The 24,593-nt window shown below is 37.5% G+C and overlaps 1 protein-coding gene across 2 annotated transcripts in view; it reads left to right on the top strand.

Annotated features, from left to right (window-relative positions):
- 5PtaseI (inositol polyphosphate-5-phosphatase A) overlaps positions 1 to 24,593 on the top strand; it is a 400,034-nt gene that overhangs the window by 338,780 nt on the left and 36,661 nt on the right. For both annotated transcript variants that reach the window (XM_090385500.1, XM_090385499.1), the window contains exon 14: positions 22,266 to 22,340. In XM_090385500.1, the coding sequence (XP_090241626.1) occupies positions 22,266 to 22,340 (75 nt within the window). The remainder of the gene's footprint in view (positions 1 to 22,265; positions 22,341 to 24,593) is intronic.

The raw sequence follows: 24,593 nt of genomic DNA, 5'->3' as shown, positions 1-24,593 counted from the left end.
TGAAACTCTGAGGAATGTTAAGGCATTAGACAGCTGTAAAAAAGAAGAAAAAAAGTGGTATTATAAGCTCAAACAAGTTCTTGTTAGAAAAGCTAAAGGAGGGCAAGGCTCCAGGGGAAGGTTGTATATATTCAATTGTAATTAAAAAAGGCTGCATATGAGTATATCAAACCATTGAAAATGTTATTTGACTCCAAGAAGATTCCCTTGGACTGGAAAAGAAGATTCCCTTCGACTGGAAAAGTGTTATTGTCTCCCCAGTTCACAAAGGTGTTGTTAAGGAGGAGGAGGAGGCAGGTAGGTAGCTATAGATCAGTGAGTTTGACTTCTGTGGTAGGAAAGGTGGTTGAGCCTTTGGTTATGTGATTCAGAATCATCTTGATAAGAATGCTATCTCGAATAGATCCTGCATGGGTTCATTAAGGGAATGTCAAGCAAGCAAGCAAGCCTGACTACTTTGGTAAATTAATATGATGTCATTAAACAGTTGGATGCAGGGTATAACAATTTTGACAAAATTTATTGGATAGATCCCATCTACCCCAGGTATCTTTTTTTATGTTCAGCTTCAACAATTTCTCTTCCACTTTCCTTTCAGTTATCACAAAGTCATTTAGTTCCCCGTTGGAGTTTGATAAACTTCTGACATCCCTCCCATAAAGAATTCCTTATGTGTGAATATAGATGCAAAATATTTATTCAGTTATTCAATTTGTCAGCAACCTGAGCAGGGTCATCAGCAATTAACTCATTGACATCAGGTGGCCCAGTGTGATTACTTGTTAACAGGAGAGATTGCTTCTACAGGGATGGGATACACTTAAATAGAAAGGGTGCAAGAATATTTGCTGATGCTATCGAGGCAGTGTTAGGTGGGTCGGAAAACTGCTAGCTTGGGAGGAGACAAAGACGAATAGATTAACAGTAGCCACTGGCAGAGGTGAAAGAGATTCTTGCACTGCTTCTATTGGAATGAGCAGAAGCCTGAAAAACAAGATGCAGGATATTTCAGAGACTGTTGGGAGTCATTGCGGTACAAGTAAACACATGGGTTGTGTTAGGGTAGCTAAGAATAGAAATAGGTGCATGTATAGTTGCGTGTACACCAATGCTAGGATTTTAGTAAATAAATTTGATGAATTTGAGGTATTGCTCAAAACATCAAAGGCAGATATTGTTGGGATATCAGAGACGTGGTGTCACACAGATATAAGGAATGCAGAACTGGAATTTGGGGAGTACAACGTCTACAGAAAGGATAGACAGGATAGGAAGGGAGGAGGGGTTATGCAATTAGTTAAGAAACATAAAATCCAAGGAAGTGAAGCCAGTGGACATCGCTGGACAGTGCAGTGTCAAGTCAGTTTGGTGTGACATAAGCATTGGGAGATCAAAATTGAGAGTAGGAGTGTGCTATAGGCCTAATGACTCTGATGAGTATAATAAGAAACTGTACAGGGAAATAGAGTGGGCCAGTAAATCAGAGAGTCTTATAATGAGAGATTTTAATTTCCCAGATATTGACTGGAATTTGGGGGCTGGTCACTCACACACTAGCAAGGCTTTTGTGGATTTATTGGATGATTGTTTTCAAACATCAGCATGTTCGGGAGGAATACTCTTGATTTGATTATCAGCAGTGATTCTTCATGCATTAAGAATCTACAGATAAATGAACCACTAGGTGGCAGTGATCACAGTGTGCTGAAGTGGGATTTACTCAAAGAGGTAACTACCATTAGGGGTAAAGGGAAGGGTTATTGCTTTCGTAAAGGCGACTACGATGGACTGAGACAGTATTTAAATTCTATACAGTGGGACCAACTGATGATGTTACCAACAGCAAATTCAAAATGGGAAGCATTCAAAGAACATATCTTGGAAGCTACTAGGCTTTACATACCAACTAAGAAATATTGTTCAAGGTTTAGGCCTAAATGGATGTCAGATGAACTAATGAGGCATATGGCAGAGAAGAAACATGCATGGGATACATACAAATTAACACATGACACAGAAGCCTATGATAGATACAAGTTGATCTGTTACCAAGGTGGTTAGGCAGGTGAAGGCAGATTACGAGAAATCTTTGGCAAGGGATGCAAAGAAAAACAGCAAAGAGTTCTTTACTTATGTAAACTCTAGAAGGAAGGGGATGAATCAGATTGGTCCACTTGATATCAGTGGGTCAACTGTTGATGATCCTGCTCAGGTAGCTAACAAACTAAATGAATATTTTGCATCGAAATTCACACATGAGGAGTTATTTAGCGAGGGGAAAGCCAGAGGTGTATTCAACTCTAGCAGTAAGCTAGAGAATCTTGTAATAACTGAGAGTAAAGTGGAATAGAAATTGTTGAAGATAAACACAAGAAGGGCACCCGGGGTGGATGGAATCTATCCAGTTATATTAAAGGAGGCAGCAGAGGAAGTAAGCAAACCCTTAGCCATAAATATGAGAGCTTCCTTGGACTCAGGGGAGGTACCCACAGACTGGAGATGTGCAAATGTGACCCCAATTCACAAAGGAGGATCAAAGGCTGACAAGTAATTATAGTGCTATACTGGAGGGGGGTGTTATACTTCTTACTATTATTATTATGTTCGGGCTCCTCTGGACAACACATCTGTATAGCGGGACGTTTTCCTTCCTTGATCATTTGTTCTGTCATAACCCCAGTATACTCATGTGACTGTCTAGTGGGTTTTTTATATTAGGACAATGGTGTCGGCCCTCGGTAACCGTATTCAACGGAAGGGAATAGGGACTGCAGCTTCGACCAGGGCGTTGTGACAATACTCAAACTCTTTCCAATTATAGGTAGAAAATTCGAGTACCCGCGATAAAAAGTTCTACATATAATTCTTTAATTACTCATTCGTGTGAATGGAGAATAGGCTTGAAGCATATGTTTAAAACAAAACATAGTTTAATACAATCTACTATAGAATCGATACATGTATAAGAACTACTGCCCTAGTGGCAATAACAAGCAAATCCTAAATCATCTAGTTACACTAATATAACTGGTTTCATGGATTTAAGAGTTCTTAGCATTATTGATCTTTGGAAATTAATGGGCTCCTCACATAGGTGTTCTTCGTGTGGGTACTTCATCTCAGGCAGGAACTGACATATGACATAAAGGTTATAGAAACATGGTGGGTGTCAATACTAAAATACCGCGCTATAAGATACATCACTTTACCTACCGTTAATTTGTGAAACCGACAATCTGAGTGATGCGCTATTTAAGATAGCACTATTAGGGTATCCTATACTTAACAATACTAGCCTAATAAATCATATTCATTGAGGAGTAAAGTTTATGCATAACTGTAGGGAGTAATTAGAACGTACCGAAGTTAAGCCGACTCCTTCGGCTATTTGTGGGGCTCGAGGTCGGCCTTTCCATCGTTTATCTATCTTACTCTATCTTTCGCCTAGACTTCCTTGCTTAGCTCGCAATTATTCTTTGCTACCCCCAAGCTGCTTGTTCTCCCGTTGACTTCACGTTCTCCAACTCCTCGTCGGTCTCTCGTCCTCCTGGTATTATGCACCTTATCGCGTGAACTTTCGCCACCCCCTCGGAGCTCGATCGAGGGTGGGGGCACTTTTCTCACGCGGTCAACATCAGACACACTGACCAGCATTTGTCAGGGAGAGCGAAGATCGTATTTTTCTCGACTAGAGAGCTCAACGTGTCCGTAGCGGCTGCTTATCTAGAGTCATCGCCATAGTGACCAGGGGAATTGGTACTATACAAGGGAACTATCCAAACATGCGAAATTTCAACCCTACCGACTTTTTTAGCATTAGCATTAGCATTAGTAGAGGCATTTGATGCAAGAAAGCAAGCTTATGCAGCATCAGCCAAAAAAAAAAAAAAAAAACCCACTTCCACTTCACCCCTCTGTTCGTTCAAAATACCTGTCCAGCTGAGCCTTAAACTTATTTAGACTTTTGGACTCTTATCGTCAACGCGAGCTGGTAGTCAAGTTTGTCCTGTGTGTTTCTTAGTAATGTTTTCACTGGGATACCCAAGAAAACAAAAACACCTCTTTTAGCATAAGGGATACAGTAAAAGGGGGAAGGGGGGTACGAAAAGTAGAATGTAAAATGAATGCATTTTACAATAGACCTGTGAGTTTAATTTCTGTTCCAGGAAAATTAATGGAGGCACTAGTTAAAGAAGCACTGCAGGATCATTTAGACAAGACTTCAGTTATAGCTCGGACACAGCATGGTTTTGTTAAGGGGAAGTTTTGCCTGACCAATTTGATTGGATAATATGATGCAGTCACAAAGGAACTGGATGCAGGGAATAACTTTGATATTATATACTTGGATCTTAGAAAGGCTTTTGATACTGTTGCACATGGGCGACTGCTGCACAAATTGGAGCAGTGTGGCATTGGAGACAAATTGCTGCTGTGGATAAAGGGGTGGCTGAGGGGGAGAAGACAGAGAGTGGTAATCAATGGACACTGCTTGTCGTGGACTAATGTTATTAGTGGAGTCCCTCAGGGTTCAGTGTTGGGTCCATTATTGTTTTCTGTATTTATAAATGATATTGATGATGGTATATCAAGCTTAATTTCAAAGTTTGCAGACGATACAAAGGTAGGCAGGGTTGTCAAGGACACTACTGATACTATGCTGCTGCAACAGGATCTGGAAAGATTGAGCAGATGGGCTGAGAGGTGGCAAATGAAGTTTAACATTGACAAATGTAAAGTACTACACATGGGAAACAGCAACCCCAGAGCAACGTATCAACTCTGTGGTACTACACTGACAGTGGTAGAGAATGAAAGGGACCTGGGGGTGGTTGTGCAGGCAGATATGAAGTTCTCTGAGCAGTGCAGGCAGGCTGCAAGAGTAGCTCATGGTGTATTGTCAATGATATATAGGAATTTTTCTAGCAGGGATAAGGAGGTGATTATTCCCTTGTATAAGGCAATGGTCAGGCCACACCTAGAGTACTGTATACAGGTCTGGAGGCCTCATTTCAAGAAGGATGTAGAGCTGCTGGAACGAGTACAGAGAAGGGCAACAAGATTAGTGAATGGAACAAAGGGGTGCTCTTACGAAGAAAGGTTTAAGTTTTGCAAATTACAGTGTCTGGAGACTAGGCACCAGCAAGGTGATCTGATAGAGGTGTATAAAGCCTTGAATGGTCTGAGCATGCTCAATGCTGATAGGATTCTTCCTCTCGCTCAGAATAATCACCTGAGAGGGCATAAATTCAAATTGAGGAAAGACAGATGTAGGATAGACGTACGGAAATTTGCCTTTAGCCAGCGGGTGGTTGGGTGGTGGAACAGACTTCCATCCCTTGTCATGGAAGTTGATAGCCTAAATAAGTTTAAGGCTCAGCTAGACAGGTATTTTGAACGAACAGAGGGGTGAAGTGGAAGTGGGTTTTTTTTTTTTTTTTTTTTTTTGGTGATTCTGCATAAGCTTGCTTTCTTGCATCAAATGCCTCTACTAATGCTAATGCTAACTCCTTCCTTCCTTCTACTTTGATATAAGCATAGAAGTCTTTGCTGCTTTTCTTGGCCTTCTTTGCCCGAGACTTCTCATAATCTGCCTTAACTTGCCTAACCTCCTTTATGACTTGATCACAGACTACTTTATACCTACCACAGGCTTCTGTATCACCTGGTAATTTATATGCATCCCATGCACTTTTCTTCTCTGATACTTGTCTCAATAGTTCTTCTGACATACATTTAGATCTAAGACTTACCCAAATAAAAAAATTAAAAAAAAAAAAAAAAACAGCTACAACCAAGTCTGGACTATATGCTGGATGAGGCAAAACTCTCCGTCCCAAGTCTGTAATTTTCATCTGAGTCTTATAAGCAAGTGCATGGCCTGGCATTATTATGGTATGATGAAATTTGAATTTGAGTCTTCCTTTTTATTTTGCTCTATTTAGTTTATGTCTGACAATATCTTTTCTTATTTGTAGTCTGATCTTTCTTTAAAAGACAACCAAAGGGCTTTCTCAGTCTCAAAACACTGTGGCCATAATCTTTTGTGATATTCTTGTAATTCGAGATTTTTAATTCACTGAAGATGACAGGTGTATCCATTCCATAGACTGGCATTTTAGAATGCGGATCACAATGAAAGATACAGGTCTCATCATTCTGCCTTGAGAATTTCATTTCTCTTGCTATCAGCTTGGGTACCCATTTGCAGCATATTTTCTCATAATTTAATGCATCTAAAATGGTTAATGTACTTCTTAATGAAATTTCTAGTGCTTATATCATTGCATATGGCAATAGTGTTTAGTTTACTTTGAGAAGAATGTGTTTTCAATATTACTTGTATCAAGACAACATAAACTGGGCATATACATTCATATTTTACTAGGAGAAATGTGTTGACATGGTCAGATTCAGATGTAAAATCTGAAGAAGCTTCTAATAGTTAATATTAGTAATGTTTAACTGCAAATGACTTATTAGCATCCTAGAAAGGGAAAAAAATAAAATAAAAAAATAGATATATATATTAGCAAAATTTAAGATTTAAAATGTACAAAAAAATTTTCTCAATTAGATATGGGTTAACCTCTGATATCAGTGAAATTTTAAACATTATATTGAATAAACTCAGGCTGCGCAACCAAAGGAATGGAAACCACAAAACTGTTTAAATTAAGCAGAAGATGTAAGATGACTTTACATAACGATATTTTTGCAAAGAGATTTGAGCTCTGTTAGGTTATCAAATTAATGTCATTGATAATGTGACGTTACTTAAAAAAAAAAAAAAAAAAAAGTCTAATGCCATAATTGAACATGAAAAAACATGAATATTAGATAAATAACTGGCATACGTTATTTTTTTATTTATTTCCTTTTTTTTTAATGCAAATAGGTTATGAGCTCAGTGATCAACTATCACATGGTCTGCCAGCGATAACAAGCTTTGAATGTCATTGTCACCCATTTTTCTACTCACTGCAATAAAGAGGACATATTTGTTGGCAAGTAAATTACATGTATATTTTCATGCAGCTATTAGCATTAGTAGCAGCAAATTATGGAAGAAAGCAAGCTTATACTGTATCAGCTAAAAAAAAAAAAAAAAAACCTCCCCATTTCACCTATCCATTCCTTCCAATAGTTTCTGTAGTTCTTATTTGAATTTATGAATTTATTTAAGCAGTCAACCACCCGCTAGCTGGAGGCAAACTTACGGACATCCATTCTGCAACTGTCGTTCCTCAATTTGTATTTATACCCTCTCATAGTCTGAACAAGAAGAATCCCATCAGCATTGAGCTTGCTCAATCCATTCAAAGCCTTCTCAAGTGCCTCACTCAGATCACCTTTGCAGAACTGAAGCCTTTCTTAGTAAGAGCACACCTCTGTTCCTCTCACCAATCTCATTGCCCTCTGTATTTGTTCCAGCAGTTCTATGTCCTTGCAGTACTGAAGATGTAGTCTGACTATTGCCTTGTACAATGGGATAATCCCTGATAGCAAAACCCCATGAGCTATCCTGGCACCCTCTCTGCACTGTTCAGATCTTCATATCTGACTGCACAATTACCCCCAGGTCTTTTTCATTTTCCACTACAGTGAGTGCAGTACTACACAGTTGGTACGTTATTATGAGGGTACTACTACTACTACCCATATGCAATACTTTGCATTTGTTGTTAAACTTAAATTACATTTTCTCACCCCCATTTGCCAAACTATTCTAGATCCTGTTGCAGTAGCATTATGTCATTACTGCCATTTTTACCCTACCCTACCCTACTTTGTACCATCTGAAAATTTGAACATTAAAGCTGATGAGCCTTCATCGATATCATTGATAAATATAGAAAAACAACAATGGGCCCAACACAGAAACCTGGGAGACTCCACTAATAACATTAGTTCATGAGGAGTGGTGTCCATTGATTGCCACTCTGTCTTCTCCCACTCAACCATCCTTTATCCACAGCAGGAACTTGCCCTTAATGCCATTCTGCTCCAACTTGTAATGCAGTCTTCCATGCACAACAGTATGAAGAACTTTCCCGAAATCCAAGTATATGATATCAAAATTATTTTTTACATCCAGTTCCTTTGTGATCACATCATAGTATTTAATCAAATTTGTCAGACAGGATTTTCCCTTAACAAACCCATGCTCTGTCTGAACTATAACTACAGTCTTGTCTGGATGATCCTGCATTACTTCTTTAACCACTGATTCCATTATTTTCCCTGGAACATAGTTTAAACTAATGGGTCTGTAATTACTTGCATCACCCTGTGATCTCCCCCCCATGAATTAAGGATAATTTGCACATGTCCAGTGCACAGGGACCTCTCCTGAATCCAAGGATACTCCTATGATTATAAGTAAGGGTTTGCTTACTTCCCTTGCTGCCTCCTTTATATAATTGGATAGCCCCATCCACCCCCAGGTCTGTTTCTTATGTTTAACAATTTCTCTTCCACTTTCCTCTCAGTTATTACACAATAATTTAGCTCCCATTAGAGTTTGATAAGCTTCTGGTCTCCACTTCCCTACAGAATTCCTCATGTGTAAATGTAGATGCAAAATACTCGTTCAGTTTGTCAGCTACCTGAGCAGAATCATTGACAGTCGAAACATTGATATCAGGTGGACCAATATGATTCATCCCCTTCCTTCCAGAGTTTACATAAGTAAAGAAGTCTTGCTGAAGGTAAAGAAAGCCAACATGAGAACTGTCACAAACTTTGGAAAACTTACCCAGAAAAACTGGTTTGCCCTACCTCAGTTTCTCCCTGCATTCTTGGTGATAAACAGACATTGCATGTTATAGGTAGTGGCAGTAGAAATAGTTTTTTTCCTATTTTATAATAGCGGGAAGGGGGGGATAAACACCCTAAGACTGGGGCAGTCTGGAGGGTGTACCCGTAAGTAAATTTCAGCTGCAAAAACACTCATGAACTCCAATAATCTGCTTTTAATAATGAGAAAAAACTAATCAATACATCATATTGACTTCTACTGCCACTACCGATAACATGCACCATATGTTTACTGAGAGTGCAGGGAGAAACTGCGGTAGCGACAAACCAGTTTTTCTGGTTAAGTTTCCCGAAGTTTGCAGTTCTCGTGTTGGCTTTCTTTACTTTAGCCAAATTCTTATCTGTTTTTGTTTGCCTCCTTTGTGACTTGGTTACAGATTAGTTTATATCTACCATAGGCTTCTGAGTCACCTGATAATTTATATGCATGTGCATCGTGCATCCCATACATTTTTTTTCTCTGCCACGACTGTCATTAGTTCACCTGAAATCCATTTAGACCTGTACCTTGAACAGTATTTCTTAGTTAGTATGAAAAACCAAATAGCTTCTATGATTAATTCCTTGCTTCCAATTTAGAACTTGCTAATGGTAACATCCTCAGTTGGTCCCACTGTATACAATTTAAAAACTGTCTGATACCACTGTAGTCACCTTTATGAAAGCAAAAACCTTTTCCTTTACCCTTGATGGTAGTTATATCTTTAAGTAAATCTCACGTCAGTACACTGTGATCACTGCCACCTAGTGGTTTTCTTTTATCTGTAGATTCTTCATGCATGAATAATCACTGCTGATAATCAGATCAAGAGTATTCCCTCTTGTTGCCTCTCTGACATCTACTGTTAGTAGTCATCCAGTAAGTCCACAAAAATCTTGCTAGTGTGTGAGTGACCAACCCACAAGACCCAGCAATATCTGGAAAGTTAAAATCGTCCATTATAAGACATTCAGATTCAGTGGCCCACTTTGCATCTCTGTACAGTTATTCATTGTACTCATCAGAGTCATTAGGCCTGTAACACACTCCTCTCATTTTTGCTTTCTCAGGGCTTATGTCACACCTAACTGACTCAACATTGCACTGGCCACCCATGTCAAGTGGATGCATTGCCTTATATTTTATGTGCTTCTTAACTAAAGCATAACCCTCCCCCCCTGCTAGCCTGTGTGTCATTTCTGTCTGCAGAGTTGTGTGGTGCAGTGCCACTTGAGAATAAGCACTATATCTTTTCTGTACACATTGTACTCCCCAAATTCAAATGACACATCCCATATATCTGAGTGACACCACATTCCAACAGTGATGTCCTAACGATGTCCACATTTTATGTCTTGACCAGCACTTCAAATTCAAATTCATCAAATATATTTACTATGAATATATTTACTGTACTCCTAGCATTGGTATAATTGCACCTGCCTTTACTCTTAGTTACCCTAACACAGCCCATGTACTTACTTGTTCTATGAGGCGCCTCTGTAGCCAAGTGGGAAGGAGCAGCAGTGCATAGCACATGCTTCTTGATTAGACCGGGGTTCGAGCCCGTCACCACCAAATACAGAGAATGCGGAAAGATCAGAGAATGACCACTGCATATCCCGGAGCAGTATAGCCTTAGTTGCTAATGCTCCTAAAAACCAAATAACAAACAAACAAACATTGCTCCATGATGACTCTTAGCAGTCTTTGAAATCCTCAGCACCTTGCTTTTCAGTTTGCCACTAGTTCCAATAGATGCAGTGCAAGAATCACTTTTACCTCTGCCTGCAGCTATTGTTAATCTATTATCCTGTGTATCCCCTACAAGCTAACAGTTTTCCAGCCAACCTAATACTATCTCAAAAGCATAAGCAAATATTCTTGCACCCTTTCTATTTAAGTGTATCCCATCCCTGTAGAAGCAGTCTCTCCTGTTAACAACAGACCATGCAAAGAAAAACTATCTTATGAGCCTTGCGAAATCTCTCTAGGACTGAATTGATTGACAAAACTCTCATCGTAACTCCTTCTCGTGTCTGGTCAGAATTGCAGGCACTTTCAGATTTAACCTTAACTCGCGATTCTTTTCCGACATTGCCCTGTGCTTGTTAAGTACATCTATAGATCTCCTACTCTTAATATCATTAGTGCCAACATGTACAACAATATCACCTTTTGTGTCCTTAGAAGATGATACCTGCTCTACGAAATCATCAAGTTATGCCCCTGGAAGACATACCCTGGTCCTATTCCACCTATTTCTTTTGTCCAATATATTTCCTGTTTCCCTGACAATACAATTACCATCAACCACTGGCTCCTGTGGAACCAGTGCATTCTGACTTGCAGGTTGCCACTGTGTTGCCTGATTATCAAGTGCAAGCTCTGGCACTGATGTGGGCAGCTGAGAGCTTGATGGTCCCCAGTTTAAATCCTTCGACTGTATCCACAGTGATCTTCAAGCTCTCATAAAGTCCATAACAATGCTGAATTGCCACCTAATATCCTCACACTCTTTGCATTGAACATGCACAAAGACATCTCCTTGGCAATGTCATGTTTTATTCCGGATAGATCTGCAAACATGTTTTTAGTTATAACTACATCTCATTATCGAAAGCAAGCAAAGCCATGCTATTGAGATTTTGTTCCATATAATACTTCTCGATGAAGAGAGTGAAGAAGCAAAAGTTTTTAAATTTAGAAATTAAAATTAAAAGCAATGTTATATCGAAACTATGTAATTTGGAGACATCCTGTATTTCTTATAATTTTCAAATTTTGTTCTCAAAATTCATTAACTATTAATTTTTGCAATTTATTTTTGTATTAATTTGGCCTATGTGCATTGTGCTGTATTTTCTACATCTTTCTATGTTTTTATCCACTTTCCATATCTTTGGTTAGTGCTTTCTATTCTTCTGCACTAGTTTGCTCTATTTTTAATTGTAAGGCTAGTAGAAGTACAGGAAGTGAGTGGTCTCACTAAATCGCACTTTATTTATTTAAAGTCATTCGGTAAGTCTTTTCTTCCCTCACGTTGATGAATTTGCACTTTTTGAAACTCTTGTGCTTGTTGTGCAGATCCCTATTCAAACACCAACAATAGCCTGCTATCATTGCCTCGTTCTATTTATCTGTTATTATTTTTTTTTTCTTTACAAAGTTTTAATATACTAATGAAACCTTTCACTCACAACTCTGTTCTATGGGGAAGTATTCAAGGTTGCTGTATAGAAAATGAACCTTCACAATCGTGTCAACAATCTTCTCATAGTTCATTTATTTAGAAATGCTTAGAAGTTTTTCATAACACTCTTAAATGCTATGTCTCCATTTCTTTGTGGGAACTAGGAAGTTGTGAAATTATCATCTTGCAGCAGCTCTCTGATTTGTGATCCATCAAACAGCGGCATGAAGTTTAGCATCATTTATCTCAGAAAATTTTGAAAATGCATACATACCAAAAACAGCTTCCTTCTTTATCTGTGGAATATTCTGGCAGCCCTAGTTTTATGTGTGGGACTAGAAGCACCTTGCTTGAAGAGACAAGTGGCTTGTTGATTACATTTTTTTATGTGAGTATGAGATTAGTCCTTTTTGGCTATGTCTTTCTAATCCAGTGATCAGCCTAAGCTTTATTTCCAATCTGTACAGGGAGAAAGAAAGAAATTAAGAAAAAAGAAAGGGAATTTTGTGTAATCCAATTATTTCCTATAAAGTGCTATCCACTCATGATCACAGTGTTTTACCTTTTCTAACAAAAATTTCACACTATCATAAGTTTCCTTTTAGTGTATGGGAATAGGTGACCCGAATTATCATTCTGTAGGAGATTCCTTTTAAGCTCATCATTGAACTGCCATTGAATAATTCCATTTTGGCAGATCATATATAATACCAATGCATTGATTAAACCATTTATGAGAACACAAGAGATCCCTTCATTATCTAAGATGGAATGAATTCTTTTCTTCTCTGTAGCTATATTAAACAGATTAGGTGCCAACAGATTCTTTCACTCAACCTGAAGCCTGAGAGTTGTGCCAAATTCTTCTGTAGATCTATGTCCCATACCAGATCATTCAGTTCAGCTTGGATAAACTATTGTGCTGGAGGTATCAATGGTTTGAGGTTCAGGTGAAACTGATATGTCTTAGCTGTGGAGAACAGGATGAATAATAGCAGATTTAGATTTTGTATTGCAATTTTATTCTTGGCATTATGTTGTAATATTGCATGTGCAAAAATAGCAGTCTGATATGTGATCTCTGGGTTGTGACATGTCATAGTTACACCTCATAGAGGAAAATAAACAACCTGAATCTTCAATCAGGACCAAAGAACCTTCCACGGGAGTCTCGGAGAAGACGAGAAAGATGGAAATGGATCATCAGAGCAGAAGACAATTAAGGATTCTTGAGCAACATATGGAGCATTGAAGTAAGACATAACAGCCGAGCCCCCTGGATAGAACTAGAATGGAAGAAAACCAAGGATGTACAAGAGATGAGAGGGTGGGAGATTCGGGAGGAAGAAGTACAATAGTCAATCACGAAGTCCCCGCAACTGGGGAACCCCAGGAATAGATAACACACACAGCTACTGGTACAAGAAGTTCATTTGCACACACACAAGCACCTAGCAGAGCAATTCACCAAAATGATATGGCACCTAGAGACAATCCCAAAGTTTCTCACTCAAGGAATCACATATCTGAAACCTAAAAACCAAAATACAAGAAACTGGACGAAATACAGGCCAATCACCTGTCCCAAGGTAAGGCTTTTCCCATAGATAAAGATCCTGACCAACTGCATAACAAAGAAGATATCAGACAACATAGAGAGCCAGAACATAATGGCTGAACAGTAGAAAGAATGCAAGAAAAAATTAACCATAGATACCACAGTTATAGAGCAAGCATACAAGAAGTGCTGCAACCTGTACACGGCCTACATTGATTATCACAAGGCCTTCAACTCCATGCCGCATAGCTGGCTAATAAAGATGCTGAAGATCTACAAAGTCAATCTGGCAGTGACAAACTTCCTAAAAGCAATGACGGCGAAATGGAGTACCACCATCAAGGTCGAGAACATCACAACCAGATCAGTCCCCATCAGAAGAGGAATCTTTTGGGTAGATACCCACCCTGAGCCCACTGTGGTTCTGTCTAGCACTTAACCCGCTATTCATCATGCTCAACAACAGCAAGTACAGTAATACCCCGACTTACGCTACCCCGACTTACGCGAACTCGGAGTTATGCGGTTCTTGATTTTTTTCGTTTGGCAACGCTGCCGCCCACTATCTTCAAGGTCGTTTTTCATATGTTATCGATATACGGTGCGACGGCGGAGAATGAGAGCGAAAGATGAACAAAATTCAACTTTGCTGCTTTTATGTTTTTTATATCAGTGAAGGGGAAACACATTTCACCATAATAACGTAAAAACCAACACAATTCCAGCTATCGGTATAATCGCAAATGCAATTAGATCGAATTTACTACCAGTTTATAACAGATTTCACTAGCAGAAACGCAACTGGATTTTTATTGTTTTATGGTAGTAACCCCTAGAAATGTGAGGTGTTAATAGTGTATCTCTGCCTTTATGGTGTTGTTTATTCAGTTGCTACATGCGCGCAGCTTTGTTTATGCGTATCAAGCGTGCCTCCTCGTTTTGTAATTGTGCTTTATTCCCTAAAAATGAGTAAAATACTTAATTAAAAGGTGTGAAAAGGAAGGGTCCTGGTGAAGACACTGCAGATTCAGAGAGAAAAAGAAAAGCAATTATCGATAAACAGAGGCGGACTGGGTCAAAAATTCTTACCCGGGAAAATTTATAGTGGCGTCATACTATGGTTTATGGCCAAAATCACACTGGCCCACCGGGGATTCCCCGGTAAGGCTTATGGCCAGTCCACTTCTGTCGATAGAGAAAAAATATGAAATCGTGAAACGCTTTGAGCGAAATGAAAGACCATGTGATATTGCACGTGCTACAGGCCTAAATGAAGCAAAGGCGAAAAGCACATGACAATTGCAAACTTGACAGGTTGAAAATTGAAAAGGGCTCAATTGTAAAGGGCTTAAAAATTTTAGAAAACATAGACTCCAACGAAGGACGCGTTATAGCTACAAAGCAAGGAATAAAAAAATTATTAGCTTGCTACGAAGAAATTCTGCGTGAAAAAAAGAACGCGCTGTGTCGTCAGACGAATTTGTTAGATTTTATGAAGCCATCGACATCGAAATAACTTTTTTACGTAAGTCATTTGTTTTTTTTAATACATATTTTGTATTAATATGTATAAAGAACTGCAATTTTATTAATATTTTTCTTCTAAACTAGTGTTTTTGTTAGTCCTTGGTCCCAATTAAGCAAAATTTATATGTATTTATATGCAAAGTTGTACCCCGACTTACGCGAATTCGACTCACGCGATTTTCGTCGGACCCACCTATCGCGTAACTTCGGGGTATTACTGTATAGATATTACCTCAAAGAAGGATGGTAAAACCTGTACATCCTTACCCACCTGATGTATATGGATGACATCAAGCTCTATGCGGCAACTGAGAAGCAACTCCAGCAACTACTCCAGATCACCGAAGAATTCAGCAATAATATCAGGATGGAATTTGGTCTAGACAAATGCAAGACCCATGGATTGCATCAGGGGAAATCAGTCCAGCTGCAGACTAGTAAAGAGATCAAAGCCATGACAGAGAGAGAGAGAGAGAGAGACCTACCAATACCTGGGGATGGTGCAGACTCAGCAGTTACAGCACAAGGAAATCAAGACCTGCCTGACTGAAAATTTCCATCAAAGACTCAGAAGCCTGCTGAAAGCAAAGCTGAATGGCCCTCCATTTATATAAATAATAATTACATACATTATGGCCCTCCATAAATACAGTTAAAGCCATAAACGTCTATGCAGTCTCAGTGCTAACATATTCCTTCAGGATCATTGGACTAACACCGAGCTAGAAGATATCATGCGAAAGACAAGGACAATGTTGACCAAGAGTCGCCAACATCACCCGAAGTCAGCAGTGGAGAAAATAACAATACCTCGGAAAGAGGGAGGAAGGGGCCTGATAGACCTCATTGAGCAACAGAAAACAGCGATAGCTAACCTGAAGGATTACTTCCAGAAAAACGCAGCAGCACTCTACCAGGCCATAAGGAAGATAGACAAGCAGCATACCCCACTAACCCTAAGTGAGGAGTCTCCTCCAGCCCAGATGGCACAGATGAAGCAAAGAAGACACTCCATGGCAGACACTACAATGACTTCCATCAAGATCACATAGATAAAATGGCTTCTTATGCATGGCTCACTAGCAGGATGCTCTTCCCCAAAACTGAAGGATCCAGGTAGTACCAGAGATCCCAACCCACAAGCTGTACTGGGACTGCACCATAATAACAGATGAGACAATCCCACACAACAGACCCTGGCGCCTCCGTAGCTAGGTGAGCAGGAGCAGCAGTGCGTAGCATATACTTCTTGATTAGACCGGGGTTCGAGTCTGTGACCAGCAAATACAGAGGATGCAGAAAGGTCAGGGAATGACCACCGCATATCCCCGGAGCAATATGGCCTTAGTTGCTAATGCTCCTAAAAACCAAATAACAAACAAACAACATAATCCTTGTCAACAAGAAGGAAAAGTCTACCTATCTGATTGATATAGCAGTGTCCACTGGCAACCTCCAGAAAACCCATGAGGAAAAAATCAGAAAGTACATGACCCCAAACAGGCGATCAAAGAGATATGGCATATGCAACAAGAAACGTCCATCCCTATTATCATGTCAACCACCAGTATGGTGCCAAAGACCCTACATAACAGCCTAGCAGCAATAGGTCTCCCAAAGAACACCTACAAGGAATTCCAGAAAGTCGCAATCATGAACACCTGTAAAGATAGTCAGAGAGTTCCTCGACCAACACTACACCAGACATACAACCACCCTGTGTACTTGGTAGCAATACCTGTCTCGGATTGGAACCCCCAGTCAAGGAGAAATAATAATAATAATAGCACATAATGATAAATTAAAACACCTAAAACATTTCATTACTAGGAAATGCAATATGTGACATTTTATATGTCAACTGGGTGCACTGCAGCAAATGTTTGCCATATTTTGAACTTATTTGTGGCAAAAAAATAATAAATGAATAAAACTTGTGTTCACAGTTTTCGGTCAGCAAAAAATCATTTATACCAATGTACTGTATAATTAATCAAGAAACTGGAAAGTGAAAAGTTTTTTCCTAATGAAATTAGTCACTTAAATTAAAAAATACCAGCTCTGGTATTAATAAATACTATATTTTTTGGTGTATAAGTCAGCCCTTGTTTTCTGTCTTTAAAATTCATCCTTAGTCATATATTCACTGTATAAGTTGACTCCCTTTTTTATAGTCATCATTCAGTGTGAAAGAAGTGCACAAAAAAAATCTGTCCAATTTTTTAATCAATTATTTCTGTTCTTTCATTCAGAAGTTTACATTTTGACATTTTATTATACTGCACAGTAGACTCTAAAGAAATCAGTTTATGATAGGTGACAAGGGGCTCACACCTGGCAAGTATGGGTTTAGCACACCCAGGGTCCTGAGCTGGATATCATCATTCTTCTTTTTCTTGGTAATTCCCTTCTACTTCTCTCTCTCACAGGGTATCTCAGAATGTTTTTTTTTTTTTTTTTTTTTTAAGCTGGTGCAGGAAAAGCCTGAGGCTTCCTTTCACCATATGGCTAATAATAATAATAATATGACATCACTTATTGGAGATGTGTTATGCATCACAGGCTTTGATTATGTAACTGAGCCATTGTCTGTTTGGTACTCTATTGCAAATTGGTTTCTCTGTAAACAATGCTTCAATAATAGAAGCGAATTTACTGTTATAAATTGACAACTTTGAAAGTTTACTTTTCGAGAACCTAAAAAAAACTAAAAATATAATTTCAGGTGACTTAATCGCCTTCAAATTGTGTCTTTTCTGAGGCAGTGCACCTGGCCAAAAGATTTTCCTACACTTAGCACTTTTGAAAAGCTGTTCTCCAAAACATTAAGAGCTGAGCCAACCTACTACTCTTGATTGTTTGTATATATATCATCAAATTGATATTTCATTCAAAGTTTTTCTCGGTCTAGGGTGAAAAGAAAGAAAAAAGAAAAATTTAACATGGATCCATATCTGGTCCATTAGCAGTTGCTGGACTGAGAAATTTCATGTTTGGCCAAAACACTGTAAAATGACAATGAATATGGCACAGCATTATCACAATGCAACAGCTCTATACTTCTACTTTTCTTTTCATTTGAACTGCATCATGAAGGTGTTTCAAAACTTCAATGTAGAACTCTGTATTAATTGTTTGTCCTCTGCAGAGTATTCATGACTCTACAGAGGACAAAACAAAACTTCAATGTAGAACTGTGTATTAATTGTTTGTCCTCTGCAGAGTATTCATGGTACACCCTCACAGTCAAAAAAAAAAGGCTAGCAACATGATTTGCTTCATTTTTCTCAGCAAATTTGACAGATTTTTACCTTTGCAACAATGGTGCCAGTCAAGAACTTGTGTAACTGATTGCAGGGTTTGCATATGCTATTTTAAGATCAAATGTTTCACTTGCAGTTTTTATTTTTTTTTTTTTTTTCAATTTTAAAGCAAGATTTAACAGATACATGCAGTAAGTGAGTAAACAGCTTTCTGTATGAAGGTAAGGATGAGACATGTCTAAACACATTCTTTGTTTCAGTATGCTCTATTGTCTCAATCTTGAGCAATAAACACTATCCAGATACTTTTTGAACATAACTTGTATAATTTAGCCAATAATGGCATGTACCTCTTTAATCAAAAGATACAGAATGCAGTCACTATTTGATGTGACTGGAGACTTTCCTCCTAATTTTTTTTCTTTCCCAGTTTCAACAGATATCAGTTTCTTACATCAAGAAATTATATATTTTTTCCATAAAAAAAATTATGAATTCAATTTACTGTCTTTTGCAAAAAATAATCAACCAGCCCACTGTGTTTTCTTTAGTTAAAAGAAGTTTTAACTAAAGTCTGTCTACGAATAGTCAATTGTTTTATTAAATAAATATTATCTGTACTTGTAAAATAAACACACTACATTGCAACTGGAAGGACATAATTTCAAAACACTGCAGATAGAAGAAAGGCCACTTGATTTTTGTTTATGTTCATCAGAGTAGTAATGTGTAAATGGTTGTTGATCTTTTTACAGTAAATTCTATAAAATCTAGCACTTTACAATCTGATATTCTTTAAAATCCAGCACATTATCCAAAAGAAAAAGAGGTGACATTTCTCTATTTATAAGATGTTGGAGTATTTATTTTTTCCTTTAAATCTTGCTGGCTGCAAAAACAGTTTGAACTGCATAGACAATGCAACAGACTTTATTCTCACATTAGAATTAAGACCATTGCATTGGGCTTAATTCTTTGCAACTTGTTGGATTTAATTTTTGGACGCTTTGAGCTTAATTCTTTGCAGTGAGTTGCACTACTTTCAAGCAGATAGCCTTGCCAAATGGTCAATCAGTCATTTATTTAAAAGATGACTGCTGTTTAACAGCCTGTTTCAGAATTTACTATGTCCTCCGATAGTAGATAGTCTCCAGTGGTAGTATGGAGACAAAACAGTTGAAGAAGTCATTCGATATAAGTTGCCATTTCGTATATGAAATCAGTTTTCAAAGTTGACAATGCAATCTGCTTTATCTGTATGTTATCACTAGAGTGCCCTGTTATCTGATGAGAGACTGGCTAGTCCTGCAACAGACTCATGGCAGCCTCATATTTTTAACAGATAATCAATTAAACTTTTGGGTGAGACCATCTGTTAGAAAGTAGTGCAGTACCAGGGTAATTCACTAGAAAGGCAAATTTGTTCTGTGAAAATTTAGACCACTGCATTATCAGTGCAGTTTAAAATGGCACCTCTGTAGCCAGGTGGATAGGAGCAGCAGTGCATAGCACACGCTTCTTTATTAGACCGGAGTTGGAGCCCGTGACCACCAAATATGGAGGATGCGGAAAGGTCAGGGATGACCACTGCATATCCCCGGAGCAATATGGCCTTAGTTGCTAATGCTCCTAAAAACCAAATAACAGCAGTTTAAATTCTGCTGGCTAGAAAAACAGATTAAAGGACGAGATAGTCCTTCAGACATCTTATTTCTCTGTGGCTATATAGTTTAGTTATATTATAACTTTGAATTCCTTTCTTTTAGTGCTATCTCTTATTCAGTAAACTTTGTAACTTAAGCAAGGACTTATTGAACAGTTAAACTTTACACCAGCCAGTATTCAAATAAACAAATTCCAATCCTGCAACTAAAACACTTTATTTACAATAAAATAAAATAAAATAAAATATATAGTAGTCTAAAACTGAGTTGATTTAATTTACAATAAAATATTAAAATATGATGATGAAAGCGATAAAAACAATTAATAAAATACCGTAACAACTGTAGCTTTCGGAGATAGCGATCCCTTTTCTCAACAGCATATTTCTGCTGTGTGGCACATCCTTAAATAGCAGAACCACGGCACTCGTCACATGGTTCCTCTGGAGTAAAGCCAGAATTTCCCATTTATGAACTGGAAATGGCTCGGTAGTGCTCTAGCTGGCGAGATGAACGGTTTCAGCTAGTGCGCTCCCGAGCCATTTCCAGTTCCGGTGCATAAATGGGAAATTCTGGCTTTGCTCCCGAGGAACCATGTGACGAGTGCCGTGGATCTGCTATTTAAGGATGTGCCACACAGCAGAAATATGCTGTTGAGAAAAGGGATCGCTATCTCCGAAAGCTACAGTTGTTACAGTATTTTATTAATTGTTTTTATCGCTTTTATCATCATATTTTATATTTTTGTATTTTATTGTAAATTAAATCAACTCAGTTTTAGACTACTATATATTTTATTTTATTTCATTTCATTTCATTTTATACACTCATATATTAAAAGTGTTTTAGTTGCAGGATTGGAATTTGTTTATTTGAATACCGGCTGGTGTTCACACAAACAAATGTGGTTAATTTCTTCCATAAACAGCAACTTACTGACATGCACAAACAATAGATTTAATTCTACATATCCAAGGTTATTTTGCTGCCATTATAACTAGCCATACAGCTCATCAGTGCCCGATTAAAGCAGAGACAAAAATAACAGTCAGTACCAAGTCAGTCCCTTGGCTTCTGCTCCATACTAATACTATGGAAGAGAAAACGTAGTGAGTGACATTGATCACCTGTTATTTTTTGCTCTGCTATAGTTATAATTGCAGCAAAAACAAAACTTAACAATCATTGTTATTGCATATGAGAAATTTATTGAATTTCTCACATGCAATAACATTCATTATTAAAAGTAAAATGCTGTGTATTATTATTATTATTAGCTATATGGTGCAAGGAAGCCCGAGGCTTATGCTGCACTAGCCAAAAAAAAAAAAAAAAAAAAAAAAAATTCCCGAGTTACCCTGAGAGAGAGTGAGTGAGTGAGTGTCAAAAGTAGGGAATCACCAAGAAAGAGAAGAATGATGATATCCAGCTCAGGACCCTGGGTGTGCCAAGCCCATACTCACCAGATGTGAGCCCCAAGCTGATAAAAATTGCCATAATATAATAATTATTTGTGGAGAAGAATAATTAATTTTTTTCTTATTCTCCATTTCAAAAGCATATTTTTTCTCTGAAGCACATTGGATTGACAACGTTTGTTATCACTGTGTTTATTGTCATTTGTTTGTATTTAACAGATTGAACTATTATTTACATTTTAATCACTAGTACCATCTGTTAATTAATATGAACGTTTATAGACACAAGTAAGTTCAGTTGTTGATCCTTAATATTCACTGAAATCTGCTTCTTCAAAACTGTTCAACCGCTAGCTATAAAAAAAAGTAAAGTGCAGCCATTATCAACCCACTGCAGGATGGAAGCCTCCTCAACAATTCATGCTGAGGGAAATGGACCATACTCTGCCACGCTGGTCCAGTGCGGGTTGGCAGATCGACCGTATTCAGCAGTCAGGGGCTTGAACCCCGGTCTACTCAAAGAGCGTGTGCTATTGCACTCCCGCTCCTGCCCACTCGGCTACGGAGACCGCTAGCTATACCTGTCTAAAATCCAGAAAATTTTAAAACATAATACCTCTCAATCCCAGAGCGTACTGGATTTTAAAGAGTTTACTGTATTTGCCATTATATTGTATTTGAAAAGTTATAGGCAAAGATTGGACATGTGTATTTCTAAAATATAATTAATTCATTTTATTAAATAATTGTACATATAATAATTAATAACTTTTTTTAAGTTTAAAAATAATTTTCATAAATTTCATGTATTTCATGAATTTATTTTTTTTTTTTAACATCAGAATTCTGATTCTTGTAATCCTCCATCAATCATATACCAGTTAATTGGAAGTGATGCTGCTATGGGGGACCACAAGGTGAATCTTTTATCTCTCTCTCTCTCTCTCTCTCTCTCAATTTATTATTTTTATAGCTTTTGGAAAGCCAATATAAATAATGCTGTATTAACCTCCTTAGTATCTGCTGTGCTCTAATCATTTCTATCTGTATTATATAATTTTATATAGTGTGCAACAAGTTAAGAGAATATGTTTCTCACAGTTTTTAACTTGCATCCAACTCAAGCATTACTACTAATGGTCATGCCCTGCAGACATTTTTACTAGTTGTGGTTGTGGTGCTTTGTATGATTAGCATCATAATTCTCACCATCCTCATTTGACAAGTGCCAGTGATATAGATTAATGTATAATTACATCACAATACAAGCTTCTGTCACCATAGTAGCTTTACAATTACAATAATTGCAGCTTATTATAAACTTATTGCAACTTATTACAAAATCAAGAATAGATCAGCGACATAAAGGAAATTATTTATTAATCACATATGGAAACCAGGTAAGTTGCTTTTGTGTGTGACTTTGAACTAATGTAGAATGAGATAACATTTTATATATTACCAGAATGCACTTATAATTATAGCTATAACTTTTTATGAAAATAAATACTCTTGCAGCCAAAAAAAAATAAAAAAATAAATACTGATCTTACAAATGTGCTAAATATCAATGGTATTGGATTTTGGCAAGCCTCCTATGCATTCTCATTCCACGAAGCAAAATCTGCTGCTGATATCCAGCATTGTCAATATTTAACAGTTGGAAAAGGATCCTTCAAGCAAGAAAGGAATTTACATTTGGTACCAAAAGTTTGCAATACCTGAATTTTTATGCAAGGATTGAAGCACTAGTAGGCTGTGTTAATGAAAATACAGGTAGTTCCTGGTTTATGAGTTTTTGCTTTACGAGTTCCCAGGTTTATGAGTTTTTTTTTTTTTTTTTCTCTTCTCTCAAATATCAAGTATCAACAGAATCGAAAATATGAACATTAATTGCAATAAATAAATGCTAAACATTCATAAATACGGCATTTCAAACCACGCGCATAGCTATACAATACATTACTACTGCTTATGCATTTATTTGTTAAGGCAGAAATAAGACAGGCTTAAGAAATTTTGGAAAAAATTCCATATTTTAGATGTAATCAAAATAATAAAACAAGCCTGGGACAAAATTACAGAGAAAAACATGGTGTTTGGAATAAACTCTATCATCATTTTATTGATAATTTTGAAGGATTTCAAGAACCAGCAGAGATCATACAAAATGGAGCAGAAGTGGTTGTTAGTATTGCTAACCAATTGAGGTTTCTACAACTAACATCACTGATCTGCTTCAAACTCATAATGGAGAGCTCACAAATCAAGACCTCCTTGAAACGGCAAAATGTGAAGCTGAGGAAAAAGATCTAACAGATGAAACTCCTGTTCGTTCCTTTACTCTCAAGGGGCTTGATGAAGCTTTTCAACACATAGTAAAACCAATTGAGATTTTTGAGTCACAAGATTCAAATTTTGAGCACACTAGAAAAGTTGCTACAGATTTAAAAAACGCTTATGCATGCTATCGTGAAATTTTTAAAGAAAATAAAGACTGTTTTGGAAACGCATGACTCTTGGAGCATTTCTGAAGAAGAAAACAACTCCTTGTGCTTCCAACAAACCAACGAGTGTGTGCATTTAGTTGATGATGATGAAGAATAAACATTCTTTAACATTTGTATGACATAAATAATTTATTATTATAATTTGCTTGATTTTAAAGGCTATGTTTTCATTTCTTTGGGTAAATAAATCATTGTTTAAGCATAAACTATTGTTTTGTTGACCATTATTTACCATTACTATGGTCAAATTTCTTTGTTGAGAACACGGCCCCCTTTTTTTAACATTACGTCTATGGGGAAAAATTCCTGCTTTACGAGCGTGTGTTAGGAACAAATTAACTCGTAAAGTTGGGAACTACCTGTACAGTAAAATGCATTCATGAGAACTTAAATCCATCTAAATCAACATCAAGAACAGCATAGAGTTAAATATAACTTAACAGACGATATGGAAAATCCTCTTTAAGTATCTTTAAAGTTACTAGAGACTAAAGCTTTGATGAGTGATAAAGACTACACAAGCAAAATGATAAAGATTACACTTTTTGGTGTGACATCCAGGAGTAGCTTGATGAAAAGAGATGAAAGTCTTTCCACAAAGCTTATATTTCTGTGAAGAGGCCATCTTTCTTAGTTATAATAAAGTGAATGATCACAGTG

The sequence above is a fragment of the Mastigoproctus giganteus genome, chromosome 11 (genome assembly GCF_048544385.1).
Source record: "Mastigoproctus giganteus isolate SK-2022 chromosome 11, ASM4854438v1, whole genome shotgun sequence".
Classification (NCBI taxonomy): Eukaryota; Metazoa; Arthropoda; class Arachnida; order Uropygi; family Thelyphonidae; genus Mastigoproctus; species Mastigoproctus giganteus.
This window is presented reverse-complemented; position numbering and strand designations above follow the sequence as displayed.